This window comes from Pundamilia nyererei, unplaced genomic scaffold, assembly GCF_000239375.1.
Source record: "Pundamilia nyererei isolate P.nyererei 1_Seehausen unplaced genomic scaffold, PunNye1.0 scaffold00055, whole genome shotgun sequence".
Lineage (NCBI taxonomy): Eukaryota > Metazoa > Chordata > Actinopteri > Cichliformes > Cichlidae > Pundamilia > Pundamilia nyererei.
Window position 1 is genome coordinate 670,341 of NW_005187456.1, and position 15,147 is coordinate 685,487.

General features: G+C 39.3%; 1 protein-coding gene across 1 annotated transcript; it reads right to left on the bottom strand.

Annotated features, from left to right (window-relative positions):
- Window positions 1-8,531: 8,531 nt before the first annotated feature.
- asmtl (acetylserotonin O-methyltransferase-like) lies at window positions 8,532-15,105 on the bottom strand. The gene is made up of 15 exons (XM_005733781.1): window positions 15,022-15,105; window positions 14,217-14,327; window positions 13,513-13,644; window positions 13,377-13,424; window positions 13,218-13,282; window positions 13,064-13,128; window positions 12,739-12,847; window positions 12,086-12,413; window positions 11,818-12,015; window positions 10,257-10,419; window positions 9,960-10,150; window positions 9,749-9,881; window positions 9,523-9,663; window positions 9,262-9,384; window positions 8,532-8,862 (listed from the first exon to the last, which is right to left on the bottom strand). Exons 1-15 carry the CDS (start codon window positions 15,073-15,075, stop codon window positions 8,657-8,659), a joined length of 2,067 nt encoding a protein of 688 aa, XP_005733838.1. The 5' UTR covers window positions 15,076-15,105; the 3' UTR covers window positions 8,532-8,656.
- Between the last annotated feature and the right edge of the window lie 42 nt (window positions 15,106-15,147).

A 15,147-nucleotide genomic window follows, 5' to 3' on the forward strand; every position in this document is an offset into this window, starting at 1 on the left:
TATGAAGAATGACTCTCATGGTGGTTGTAATAAAAAGTCAGATCATCACGAGGTTTATTACCAGATTATTCTGCATCATATTCACATCGCATACAGTATACACATGATTTAAGGCGATCAGCAAAAACTGCTAAATCGTAATAAACAGTAGACTGCTACAAACCACAGTATAACCCTGAACACAGCTCTCATGAAGCGACGATGAAATGAACGAGTGAATTGTTAACTTCAGCATGAGGTTTACTGGTGAAAAAGTTTGACTTTGTGTAGCTGTCAGAGGCCTGACTAGAATAATGAGTACCTAACGTCTGGGAGGCAGGCCGAAGGTAGCTGATTTAAGAAACTGGTCATGTTTAGGATATTGCCATGATTGAAACCAGATGGTACTGAGAAAACACACACTTTTCATTTTTCATTACGCACTCGTTTGGGTGAAAGTCCTGAAGATATTATGTCGTCTCTTTTGAAGATGAGTCATAAAACCATGTCACACTGGCTGCGATGAGTTCCTCAGTGGATTCTGTAAGAACAGTTTCAGGACTGAGGTTTCTGCAAGTTATCTAAAGCTCTGTCAACAAACTAATAGACTCTGATGAAAAAGAATGCTCATTGAATCCGGCTAAAGCTCACTATCCTCATTCACTGACTTGCCAAAGAACTTACAGTTGAAAATATATCAGGGGGGAAAAAGGGGGTTAAAACCATCTACACCCATGCAATGTTTTATGCCTGTGCACATACAGCCACAGTCCCCGAGGGCCCGGGAGATGGTTTGGCAGGGGATCACGAAGAACAGGTCAACATAAAGAGCGAGGGAAGGCGAGGCAAGGCAGACGGAAGAGTCAAAAGAAAGCCGGCGAAGTCTTTGAATCCAGTGGAATTCCTCTCCTCCTCCGTGGCTCCTCTGGGAGGCGTCAGGAGCCTGTGGAGAGAGCGAGGTAAGACGGGGCCTGTCAGGAACAAAGCTCCAAATTCACATGATATGTTTAGCTAAAAGGGTGAAAGAGAAATGAATCAAAGCTTGGCGGGATCAAAGAAACGCAACAATAAAGTCAAGGCGGTTGCCATGGGACCAGCAGGAGATGCATATCATTTATAAGTTGTTCTTCGGCTCTGTCAGATGTGGAGGGAATTGATTGTTATTGTTTGGAGGATGAACTGCTGCTGGAGGGGGTTAAGAGCAAGGGTCATCATCACACAGCGAGAGGAATATATCTTCTCACTTTTAAACAGCAGCCGCCTGTGATCAGTGTCAGAGGCCAGCGCAGAAGCACCTTCAACTTGTGATGAGACAGACACAAAGACAACTTTGTCAACCCCATAAATATCTTATCGCCACAAACCACTGATAGGCTAAACATTTGTTTTGCATCTTACTCTGTCAGAGGTTATAATCACTGTTAGTGTTTGAATTGGAAATCAAATAGACTTAAGCTGTTAACTGGAGACTTTCATTTTTATGCATGCATTACTGTCCTTTTCAAACAAAGAATGCTAATCCTTTAAAACTTTGTAAAGGAATATGGAGCCCCCCCCCCCCAGATTTGCGAGTTTTTAGGGGATAATTTACCTTAATTACAAAAACAAGATTCTCTAGCAACACCAACACATTGATGAGTGATTCAGTTTTGTATCCTAAACTTAAATGATTTAAACTTCACAGTCGATGCGGTGCTTCCTATATGAGTTTTGACACTAACTATAAACCAAAGGGCTCTGGTTTCAGTCTAGAAACCTTCATTGAATCTTGACAATCTGTAATAAAGACATAAGGAAAAAAAAATCCAGAAACTACAATATGATCCGGTGGTACAAAAAATGTATAATTTATTGAACTGAAATTATTTACGGCCTATTTAGTTGATCATCAAAATCAAAATATGTCAAAACCATGGCAGATTTTTTAAAAGAGAAACTAAACGGGCTGTATACCTCTAGAGATAAGAGAGGGAAATTCTGTTTGTTCTTGTTATTTGGTTGGGTCTAAAGCCTCGAAGACAAAGGCAACGTAAAATAACTCGGGTCTACCTGAGAACCCGAGAGCACAAAACAAAACTTATAAAAGAAAAACAAATCAAAGAGTTTCACTATTGCAAGGGATAAACAATGAAGGGTGAAAATGGATAGAGAAAGGTTAGACATAGTAATGTTAAGAAAAATCACCTAATAAATCAAAATGTTGCTGTATTGTTGGAGTCAAGTTGTTTTTAAGTATAAATAATATGAATTTCACAACAAGTAGCTTATTCATGTACTTATTTTAATTCCTATATTATTCAAAATGAGCTTTTCCACACAAACCAGTTAGTGACATAAATATTCCGCTTATGCCTTAATTACACACAATTAATGGATTTTCCCAAAAGAAAATCCGATAATATGACTGACATGACAGTGAGACATGATTTTGTATATGCAGGTGCCTGTTAGTGTGCATTTGTGTGTGTGTGTGTGTGTGTGTGTGTGTGTGTGTGTGTGTGTGTGTGTGTGTGTGTGTGTGCATGCCCAAGCAATGATGAGACCCAGTCTCTTGTCTGCTCTCTCAGATTGCGCCCATGAGAGATCCAAAAATAACAACAAAGAGCCCTCGGTGGGTGGGATGAAAGCTCTGTCACCAACCATTTCAGCACATAGAGTCTCCTCCCCTACTGTATCACTGAGTGACATCTCACACATCACATGGAGACACGAGAGAGAGGCGGACGCTCTCATTTGACCGCAACAAATATTTCCATATGTTAATAAGATTGCTGTTGGATTTAGTGGGGGCCAAATGGGTTCTGATTCGGAAGTGAAAGGTTGCATGTTACTGTGTAATTGCTGATGTTGACATTTATCATGTGTGGTTAAAAACTGGCTTTGAGGAATCATTTAACACTGAGCTTTTTTGCAAAAATGTAATTTTAAGTTAGATGAGAAGTGACACTCATGTGACCTAAATATTAGGATAAAACCACAAGGTCATTGACTTACCTAAAGACTAGCTTGGCTTTTTCCAGAGTTCACAGCTACATGTTAAAAACACATCTTAGATTAGGTTGTTTGTTTAGGGAACATAAAAATAAGGTAAGAGGGATCTACCTGCAGTAACTCATCTAGCTTTGGCATTACTACTACTAGATTTCATTTAAGCAGGACTTGGTTTCCCCAAGCAGGTAACTCGAGGTCTCATATGGACACTTAAGGCTTATCTGAAAAGTGAGTCCCTCCCCATAGACTGTATAGCAAAGATGGCTTCCTGCTCTGTAAACGTGAAGGTAATAGAGAAGTACCTTAAGCCTGCAACTCTTAAAATTGCTCAGTCAATCTAGGGTAATAATAGAATGGCAACAAAAAATGGTGGTTGCCAGGTGATTTCATGCAATTTTTTTTCATTTTGCAAATGATTAAAAGTAGTTGCAGCAACCACCTGGTTGCCCAAAGTTTTGCCCAAAAACAACCTCAATGTCTGAGTTATCACTTTTGATCACAAGGCAGTTGCACAGGTCACCTGGTGGGAGGCAACCTGTCTCTAAACAACTGCACTCTGAGTTACAAGTTGCACAAATTACAAATTTACATCACTACAAGCATTTCTCAGTCAAATTGGCAAAGCTTTGTAAATATTTGCTGTCTAACTTATAAACAAACCATCAAAAGAGACCAGCAATCAGTCTGAATCACCATAAGCTTATGAGTGCAACACTTCTATGACACATCTTTTTGTAGTAGGGAACTCGACTTACTGTGTTGCCAAACAGTTGTATTCTGACAAAATTTTAATTTGAAAGCAAAGTTGCCGAGTTGGAAATGTCTGTAACTATGTCACTATGTGTCGTCAAATTCCTGAATTTCTGTTTCAAATTTGAGGTTCTGGCTCGAATATAATGTTAAACAGAATTTCTATGTGTGTAGATATTTGGAACAGAATGGAACAGATTTGAATTTTTCTCAGATTCATCAGGTTTAATTAAATGAAAAATTGTTTAATGGTGTTTGATCACTATATCATCACAAGCAGACTGGTCCCTGCCGTCGAAGCAACTATTTTAAAAGGTAATGAGATCGCAAGGTCATTGCACACGGTCATGCCACATCCTCCAACCACTCCTAGCATGACAATAACTTAATAGTCAGCAGGAGCAGATGTCTTAAATAATGTATTATCTCAGTTACTAGTTGTTTTTGTTTTTTTGTATATATTCAAATTGTGTGTTTTTTTTTATTATGATCGCTATAAAAGTGTGCTTTAGGTTGTGCCTATGTATGCATATGACAAATCACTTTGAGCATGCCACTTCTTATACATAGATTTAGAATACCAAGATGGTGATAGCCAACACACTGTTTTCAAGGCTTTACAACAAGACTTCATTAACTACTGGGGGATGGTGGCTACATGCATCTTTAATATGTATTTGCTTTGCTAGCTTAAAAATAACACTTCACAAATGAATGATTCTGTCTTCTTTATACAGTCTACAGGTTTCCCCTTGCTTCCAGGCTTTGTGCTAAGCTAAGCTAGTCTTTCTTGCCTTCAAGTTAGTGTGCAGGCATGAGAGTGGTATTGATTTTCCATTATAACTCTCAGGAAGAAAAAATAAATAAATTAGCAAACATACCAAAGTTAAATTATTATTAAAGTTACCAAATTAAGAAAAGCAAAAAAAAAAAAAAATCATATAAGCATTAAAGAGAAAATTAGACATGAATCAATTCAAAATCTCTGCAGAATCACTGAAACACTGGAGAAAAGTGACTGTAAAAATCTACTGATCTGATACAATAAAAAACCCCAAAGTAGTGTTTTTCAGAGTCCCTGCTAGTCGTTAAATTCACAGTGAAAATCCCTCCATGTTCTACCACTGATGTCAGGCCAACAAAACTACAAACAGCAATGAAGGACTCCATTGTTATTTCTAACTGGTAGAAGCCCTGAGGTTATTTTTCCTCTGCCTTGAAACAAATCAATGAAGCACAACTCACTTTGAACAACTGCACATTTGCTGAAATCAGATGTGGGTTGAGGAGCCAACCATCATCGCACTTATTCTGTTTGTTGACAGAGGAGGACTTTGATAAACAAGCCTGTTCTTTGAAACAGGTGCCCGAGCATGAGTTCAGTTTTGAGAGGCAATTCAGAAAACTGACTGATTAGAGGATGTTTGTTATTCTGCATGCAGCCATTCGGATTCTGCGTATCCTTCTCGAAGTCGCAGAAAGGCTTTCGGTATAAACAGTGATGCTATTTATTTTTCAGCTAAGATAACACAAAGGTTTGACATAGATATTTGCCAATTTTCAAATACCCAAGCAGTCAGAATGACTGTCTTCTCCCATCACTTTGATAAAAGCATCAACAAACAGTAGAACTTGATAAAAAAAATCGTACTCTTTCATGGAGGTTTCTTTTAGCCAACGTTGCCCCCATGTGGTTACAAACTGCACGACGTACAAGTTTACATTAGAAATGAACATCCTAAATCTTATGAAAGTTTCCTGGTGTTATTCTTTAACCTGCTTTGATTGCATCATTCATGTAAAATGTAAAGTCTGCCTTCTCAACTGAAAGACTGAAAAACTAAAGTTATGGCTTAGCTGCGGTGTGTTTTTCCTGGCTGTTCTACTACAGTAAACACAACACGCAGCCCGGCCGGTTCACAAACTCAGCTTATCCTCACTATCAACATATGGAAGTGTTTTGAAATTGCTATCTACTAGCAGCAAATGGTCTTAAATCAGTCATTTTAATATCAAAGCACTTAACACTAGAATGATGATTACTTGCAGGTGGAAAGCCATGCTGCTTGTCAGGACTGCATTTGAAGAAAATGACTGAGCTCTTATCCGACACGTACAGTACAGCCAGTGTTCAATAGGCAAGATCGAATTACAGAAGATTACTTTGGAGTTTCAGCAATTTTCCCAAATTACACTGGCCTTTGGTCTCTGGTAAACTTGATTGACTTGAATGGTTTTCATTAGAAAGCCTAGCAGAGTCTTAGCTGTTGATACCGGTACACAAAAGTTGAGGCATTTGAGGGTGAGCGGGTGCAGCTGGGACACTGGAAGCGAACGGGTATGCAAATCCTTTCATGGAAATGCTTCATCATGTTTTAAGGCAACACAGGCTAGCAGACTATGCGCTTTGATTTGTGAAACTCATCTGTGTTTCACAAGCCTGACATTCTCCTACTACGCAGCCATTTGGTCTCACTTAGTTGTCTTTCAAAGGATCTCCTCGGGAAAGCAATATAAGTTCTGGAGTTATTAAATCAACACAGGCTTTCATAATCAATATGGAAGAAAAGTATTGTAAGTATATAGTGCATTTGGTGGGCATTCACAATAAAACCTCATGTGATTTACACTCCGTGTCATATTTGAACTTGAGTCCACCCTCCCTCTGTTTCTCCTCATCCAAAGAACTAAATCTGAGTAATGGAAATCAGTTAGATGTCACAAAGAGCCTGAGCCCAGACTGACAAGAAAATAGCCATGAATAACATGACCACCCTTATTACCCTCCTAGGAAAATACTTAGAGTGGGTTCCAAAATGAAGAGTAATGCGGAGACACTTTCTGTGTCACAAAGAATAAGAGCTATTTATCATGGCCATGGATATTCCCACATATTCCCCCTCAGCTGTCTGGTTGCCTCAACCGCTGCCAAAAAACTGAAATTCAAGAGGTAAATCTGCAAGGAGTTAAGGGTTGGTGTTATAGCTTCTTTTGATTAAGACACTATACCAGCCAACCCGATGCATAAAAGTCGAATCAAGTTCCCAAACTTAGCATAATCAGGTGTGATTCTCATAGTTAGCTGTCATTTAATGATGCCTATAAACCTGCATCTGCATCTGCATGTGCTGCTGGAAAGAACAACCAAACAGGGAAATCTGTGGTGTGTGTGAGAGTGTGTGGCCACATTTCTAGAAGGGTTCTTCAGGTTTTTAATGCCATCTTGAGGAGATTTACGGCTACAGCAGGAAAGTAAACCACGGCGCTCATTTCAACTGCAAGATAAATATTTGGGTTACGTTTCCACGATATCCAGTGTCACTTAGCGTTTAAGATAGTCTATTTAGAGATTAATGTCAGAGGATGAAAGTGTAGTCATTATTTTTTTAGAGGGCAATTATAGTCGAAACCACCAAATGTTGTGTTTAACTTGTGAGAGCTTTGATGTATTTGTCTGTTCATCAGCGTGATTTAAATTCCAAGCAAAAGCGCTTTAGGAAAGAGAGGAACAGATTGAAATTTGAATTCCACTTAGTCAGGGGGATGTAGCAGTTTTTCGGGGTAAGAGAATGAGGGTCGTGTAATGGATCCATCGAGCAGGACCGTTAATAAATAAATAAAGAAAACATAACTGATGCTTTTCAGAGTCTTTGAGTGAATGCGAACATTAAGTCATGGCCGCTGGGGGAAATCCATCTGTTTACGAAAATGACATCCCACTTAGACATTATCGTTTCTTCTTTAATCATCTCCCACCATTTTATCCAGACATCATCAGGACGTGACACTTCAGAGGTCAGATGCACACGCTCCACCCGCAGCCATCATCCAGCTGACAACACCCCAAATTTTTTTTGGTATGGCAGCTCCACACCGAACACTCCAAGACAATGAAGACCATTCACACGGATTTCAGTCCAAGCAAGATGATATGAGGTACTGCTGATTTTTTTCCTTTCACTGCAACAAAAAAAAAACACATACGTAGGCAGCGCTACAGACTATTTTCCTCATTATAAAGCTGCAGACTGGCGCAGGCTTCTAATGACATTTGACCTGAGTGGCTACTCCCTGCCAACATTTCAAACCAGTGGGTGCGCCACCAGAAGGCCAGTTAAAAAAGACTGCCCAAGCCTTGAAGCATGGATGAAACTGGCAAACACAAAATATGGCTTGTATTAGGATTAACTTGTACTGCCTGTCAGATCTGATGTCTGCTGGCTTGCTGGACCTTGTGATCGGGGTGTGGTGCATTTTACAGAATAACTGCCACCAAAAAGAGACTTATTTTTCAAGGGTTTGCAAAGGATACCTTTATTTTAGTAGTAATTTATAAGGGCTCTAATGCATTATACCAAAGAAGTAGCAGGCTCAAACTGGCAGCCACGGTTTCTCTACTCCACACAATAGCATAAAATATATTTTATAACACAACAAATCCTGTTGTATTCAACATACTCTGAATTAGCTCCACCCTAACCAGGTTTAAAAAATTAAATACTTTTTTTAACCCATGTTTAAAGCTTGACATTTTCATGAACCGGATATTTTTGTTTTTTTTAATGTGGTAACACCATTTCTACATGCCAGTGCTTCTTCAAGCAAACAAACACGAACAAAGCCCCCGTGTATTGTGGTAAAATGATTGAAAGCCACAATGATTTGTTTGCAAAGTTTAAATGCATGTTAATGGTTATGAAAGCTTTAGGGTAACACAGACCTCCGTGTTTCTCAACAATTCAGCGATCTTACAGGTGAGAATTTAAAACACATTCAGGATAATAAGTGTGTAAAGAGCACACATGAAACACTTTAAAACAAAGACGTCTTTTATTGGTTATCAGCTAGCTTGTTTTAAAGAACCACAAAAAAACAGTCCTGATTTTGGCAACGGTTACCTACAGCATACACCAAAATGTATACTGTGCATGTAGTGTTAAGCTTTGATGCACAGCATGGCATCCAGGAGGTTGTCTGTATGTCTGATATGCGCTGTGATGAAACCGTGGCTCTTCAAAAGCAGGCTATATTCAGTTGCGCTCCTCTGTTTCCCCTCGCTCATGCTAAGGGCCTGCAGCAGCCCACGACTGGGGCCCCTTCTGTCTTCATCCAGGAAGATCTCGCTTAGCAGGAGTCCACAGCCTAGCAACATGAAACATAAGCAGACACAGAACATCAGAGAACAGATTTGTACTCCCTTTTCGCTCTTTACATTATGTTTCCACAAAAAAGTATTGCATAAGCAAGGCAGCACTCTGACTTGGCTTTAAGCCTTCGTCTTTTTCAACACTGAGCTCTTTGCAACAGCGGTTCAGAACAAAGACATTGTTAAACCCAAACTAACCAGCACCTATCGTTTTAGCACAGCATGAGAATCAATCGGTCAAATCAGTTTCAAGCATCTGCAGAAAAAGAGCTTTTGAAGAATGAGAATATTATACTCAGCATTAACAATATGCTTTCTGTTTGAAGCGATGTTTGGCTGACATTCACTGTTCAGTAAAGATAAGTACTCATATGAGTGAATATAGCTTTACAAACCTGCTGTGCATGCATCTGCGATTTTACTCAGCAGTATATGCACTTTCTCATCAGGCAGGTCATGAAGAATCCTCGCCAGGATATACAAGTCTGCTTTGGGTAATTCGTCTTTTAAAAAGTCTCCTGATCATAAAGAAAGTGGAAAAAAAGCCCTCAAATTAATCACAGATTGAGCGGAATTTGTTGGCATATTTGTCACTCTGTCTAATATGATCCAAACAATCTTTCAGTCACAATTTTCAGTGTCACAAAACAACTGACCTGCTACAAATGATACCCTGTTGTCTGGGTGCTGTGGATGGAAAAATTCATTCAACTCGACAACAGCAGGTAAGTCAAACACTGTTACAGACAATCCAGGATGAGCTTCGGCGAATTCATAAGCCAAGGCACCGGTGCACCCTGAGACAGTGAATTAAGACAAAAGATGTAGAGCAGTGGTTTCATATTCAGTGACAAGCTGTAACGTTTTGCATTCTTTTCTTACCTCCGAGATCACATGCTGACTTATAGGTGGAGAGGTCAAATGCCGTTGCTATGGTTTTCCCTGTAATTTTTGCAATGTTGTGCATGGCCTTCATGAATCTCAGTTTGCCTTCCCGACTGCTGGAGGAAGTTTCCTTTAAAGAGAGAAGGTGAGTTTGAATATGCTCTCACCGGCACCGCAGATATATGACACAGAAATCAGAGATAGCCACCTGAAGCATTTGCTTGCTAAAGGCCTTCTCACGCTGGCTGGTGCCCTCCTGCACAGCACTCTCAAGGTGGGAGAAAAGTGGCCACATGGTTTCGTTACAGTGCTGGAGGTAGCCATGCAGTGAACACAGGGCATCTGACCTCAGAAAATCTGTGGCCAGATCTGCGTTCTCATACACTGGCTTTTGGCATGCTAACAACAGAGTGACAGCAAGATATTTCCAAATTAAGTATTAAATGCCTGCTGCTGAAGGCAAGGGAAAAATATCATGATGCAATTAATAAGAGAGCTGGCTAACCTTTCTCTATACTCTTCAACAATCCCAGAGATACACAGGCTTCCAGCAGACATTCAGTCCCCTTTGCAGATGCTTTGATCTCCTGGGCCACCTGTGCTGCATCCAGCCCAGGCCGGCTATGTAGCAGGTCAAACAAACACAACTTGGATGCTGTAAAAAGTGCCTGCAATGTTTTTGGAAAAGTAGAAGGGAATGCAGAAACAAAGTTAGCTTTTTTTCCCCCTTTTATGTTGATGTGAGATTGTTGTTAACGAAAAGCATATGCTTCCTGGTTCTTCAAATAGTAACACAAACATTTCTATTCATAGCAAAGTGCATGATTTACTGTATTCCACTACAGCTGCATACCAGTGAGCTACCATCTCAACTAAAAACTATTGTTCTCTAGTTCATTATTTACTTTATTTTCTTTAGAGACAGACAACAAGATCAGCAACAATCTGTGTGCTAAATGTAAAAAAAGTAAACAGAGTTTGCTGATGTTTCCCACATCCAGCTCATAGTTATGGATGAATGAACTGGATTTATACCACGCATTAAATAACACATTATGATTGCCTGTAAAGGTTTGATAACCATAACTTAAGGTGTTATTGTGATCACTTTTTCTATTTTTTCACATTTTACCACAATCATTCAGAATATTCAGGACTTAGAAAGCCTCGCTTGATTTGATAGGCGTAAGCCAAAGCAGTTCAGGACCTGAGAGGAACTTCTCCTTTCTACTGACAATGACTTTCACAAACAGATTTAGCAAACACAGCAGTAATCTTCTACTGTGCAGTGCCACCTTCTCAAAGTGGAAACTTGTGAACTTTAGCCTGACAGTCTCGTAAGCAAGTAAAGCAACATCTGGGTAAGACAGTCATTTGAAAAGCTGGACTATTCAAACTGAGATTTTTGACAGCAACCACCAAATGTTTATCTGGAAGAAACTAAAATAAGCAGCATTTAATGGAAGAAGAGCAACTTGCCCGCTGTTAAATACAAATATGTGGGTGGAAAGACTGAGATTTAGTGATGTGTGGGAACTGGTACCACAGGAAACACTCTGCACATGTGAATGTATTGCACTACATATCAAACTTTAAATGCAATTGTTCCAGTTTTGTTTACCAAAAGGTTTTTAATTCCCTTCTTTTAACGTCGAAAACCCAGAAATGTGTTTTAGCTCAATATTTTGCACAAACCTGTATTTATTATTTGCTTAAATCTGTGTCCTCAAGATTTGTGGTCACCTTAAGCTTCACAGGCAACTTGCAGGGTACACAGGAAGTCACATAAACGTATCAAGAAATAAGTCAGCACATGTCTCTGTGCAAAACCACCGCAGATTGGTTTCACTGATTTGCTTGTATAGAGTGGAAGCTTTATTTTGCAAAAATAGTGAGCTTTGGATGCAGTTAACTCAAGACAACTCAAGGTTTTAAGCTGAGCTACGTTACTCATTACATCTTGTGGAAGCCAACTACACAAAGAACAAACACATAAAGTTGACATTTTTTCTGTAACAGGTCTTTTACAGAAAGGACTTTTTTTTTTATACAAAGGCACTGATTACCTTTGAGGCTTTGAATCCATCCATCAGTTCACAGATTCGCTCCAAGTCTCCTCTTGTAGGTTCAGTCACCTGCCCTCTCCTTGTTATCGATGGTAATGTTGCATTGTCATGAAGCTTGACCTTCCTGTTGTCTGTATGTTTAGACGTGCTATTGACCAATGTCTGTGAACTTTCACTTTCACTGTCTTCTCTTTTTACCTATGGGAAGATGTTCTATAAATAGTGTCAAAAGGCGACAGATTTTTGTTATAGAGTTATAAAAACAAACCTTAAGGGCAGGACTGGCTGTGGGGGTGATCTGGGTATGGAGTCTTTGAATGTCACAGGGGCTGCTTGGTCTGCGAATGGATGAGTTGTGGCTGGGCAGAGCTTGTGAGCTGGAGGGGGGCTGGGTGGGTACTGAGATGGGAAGATTGTCGCTGCAGCTTGGAAGGGTAGACGTGCTTTTCAAAGAGGAAGTACAAAAATTGTAAATAAGGTCTAGCTGTTTGCAGAAGTGGTTGAGGGGAAAACCCACAACATTGAGAAAGTCTCCATGGACATACTCGACCAGCATGCCACCCAGAGCCTGAATACCATAGCCACCAGCCTTGTCCCTGAGACACACACAGAAAGGTTTCACTTGTACAAACACATGTAGGCAAAGATCAATAAACACATACTGTAAATGATCAGCTGTTTACTGGATGCATTCTGCAACAGTTTCACACTATTTCTGAACTGAGCAGAATTGTCATAGTTTGCTGACTCGTGTCAAATGGGACAAGGCAAACACAGCTGGAACCAAATCAGGCATCAAAGTCCAAAAAGCAACAAGTTCATGAAACTCACAAGCAGTTAAATGACCTCCATTGATCGAATACTTAGAAAGAGTCAACAATAACTGTTACAAATGTGAAAAGTTAAAAAGATCACACTTACATGGGCTCACCACTATTGATGTACTCCCACAGCATATCTTCTGAGAGATCAGCAAACTTCACTTTAGTTTCTTCGTAGAAATCTACCAGCTGGTAATCGACTTCTTCATCTTGAAGGCAGCATTGAAGAAATGAAAAAAAGAGTCGCAAGACAGAATTGCCCAATAAATGTCTTCTACTTATTTATGGCAGAAATGTTTCTCTTACTATTTTTGCTTAAAACATCTGTGCTAGTGATCTGTAATAGGGAACTGCTTCTTTCTGAATTTCTTTCATTTTACAGAAAAATAAAGTACAAGTGTGACAGTTTCTGAGTCTGTACTTACTTTCTTTTTCATGGCAGAGGACAATAGCTACACCAGTGAACACACTGTGCTCTTTACCACTCAAACTGGAAGAGAAAGACAAAATCACCATGATATCTTTTTCCATTTTATGGTTTTTTAATGTTAACTCTGAATGTTTCCCATTGACACAGACCTTGACAGCATCCTATAAGCATCATGTTTGTCCACTGGTTTCTCCAGAATCATGCCATCTACAGTCTGTGAAATAAACAGTTGGCTAGAGTGAATAAAGAAAAACTTTACAGTAGCCATTAAGAAAATGCATTTGCTTTTGTGCTTTTTTCTGTCTTACCACAATTGTGTCAGCCCCAATAACTATATCTGGAGTCTTCAGGTGTTTCTAAAGTAAATCAAGACAAAGTGTTCTCAGTGATGACATCTGACTGAATAAATTCTATTATTTGTCATAAAAAAGTAGCTTATCTTACAAAGGGCATCCTCCTGGCTACCTCCAGGGCCTTTTGCTTGGCTGTCTCAACAGCATACTCATGAGGTGCTTTGAAAAGCCCTTTATCGAGGGTTTCCTTAAACCAGGACGGCACAACCTCGAAACGTAAACCCTGACAGATAAGAGGGCAAAGCAAACAAAACACTTGTTATATTTAATAGGACTTACGCCACTCTTATCAGATTTACCAACCTATGAAAAATCCAGTCAGTATGGGTTTCTTAAATCAATAATCCTTTAAATTAAGTTTAAAGTAGTTCCTTCAGTGAACTAGCTATACATGTTTTTATTTGACATGGCTTTTCTAGCTGTGTCAAATAAATAAATTTGTACCCAATGATTGATTTGAACTCTGTTATTTTTTCTAAACTTTGCTCTGTAAATCTGCTCTCTTAATGTGGATTTGTCTGCTTTTTATACTTTAATACAACTGCTAATTTTTAACCAACACCATAAAACTGCCATGTTTTAAAGAACTTAAAAATCAAATGTCTTCTCCCTTTTTCCTTCTATTTCACCCATTATAATGAACCAGACTACATGCTAGGGATGATGATGAGATGATTTTTTACCTACTAGGGTTTTACACATTTACACTCAGTCCTATTGTGCAAACTCAAACTACATTCTGTGAATATACGGAATAATAAGGAATAACAAGGGAATAATCAGGAAAACGCATACTGCACTGCGGAGAATCTCAAGTCTTCTAGGAGAAGCGCTGGCCAGCACAACCAGTTTACCAGCAAGCTTGGAAATGACAGGGTTCAGCACCATGGTGGCCTTTAGGTCGAACTGCCAACAAGGTGAACAGAGTTAAACATTACAGATGTGTCCTCTGCGGCTCCCTTATATCAGAGCTAATTTTATCATAACATGAAATTAGCTCTGATATTTTAAAAAAATTATTATTTATGTATTTTACAGGATCCAAGTTATGTTTGTAAACTGTATTTTAAGATTTAAAGAAAGAACAATTCTCGCCTCTGAGCATATATAACACGAGGATGTATTGTATTCACGCACAATTAACAATGACCTTAAAGAATACAGTGAGCACTTTAGAGAAATCCCCACTCAGTTGCATAACATCTTAGCAAATAATTTATTGCATAAAGACAGCAAATAAAGACAACTTCATATTTCAGGAAGCAGCGGGCGTAAGTAGCATAGCATTACACAACACGTATATTTTACACAAGTAAGACATTGACAGCGTTATGAAACTCGACGAACACAGTTCACAACACTAAAGATCTGCTTTAATTACTCTGCTGTTAGCAACACTAATTCATTTGAGCTAACTTGTGCTAGTTTGCGGCGTTTAAAGCTGCGGAGCGAGAAGAAAGAGGAAAAAAATTAACCACGAGTGAACAAAATGTTACTGCAACGTTTGGCGACCAAGTTCACCCCAAAGTGACACGGTTAAAATCTCTCATGTGTTCACTATTATACTATAGTACATGTATATAGCAGCTGTCCTTCTTACCTGTACAACTCGGGGAAACTGACAGCAGGACCCGCCTGCTGCGTCACGACGCATGCGTGATGACGTAATAAAGTAGGCGTCTCGAAGAAACGCACACCAGTTCCACCAGTAAACTACTGCTACTAC

Excerpts from the sequence above, each read along its gene's own strand:
- asmtl (XM_005733781.1), bottom strand. The coding sequence starts at position 15,075 with ATGCGTCGTGACGCAGCAGGCGGGTCCTGCTGTCAGTTTCCCCGAGTT. Across the intron at positions 12,016-12,085 it reads CAGCCAGTCCTGCCCTTAAG|GTAAAAAGAGAAGACAGTGA; the intron begins GTTTGTTTTTAT and ends ATCTTCCCATAG. Across the intron at positions 9,664-9,748 it reads GTCAGCATGTGATCTCGGAG|GGTGCACCGGTGCCTTGGCT; the intron begins GTAAGAAAAGAA and ends TCACTGTCTCAG.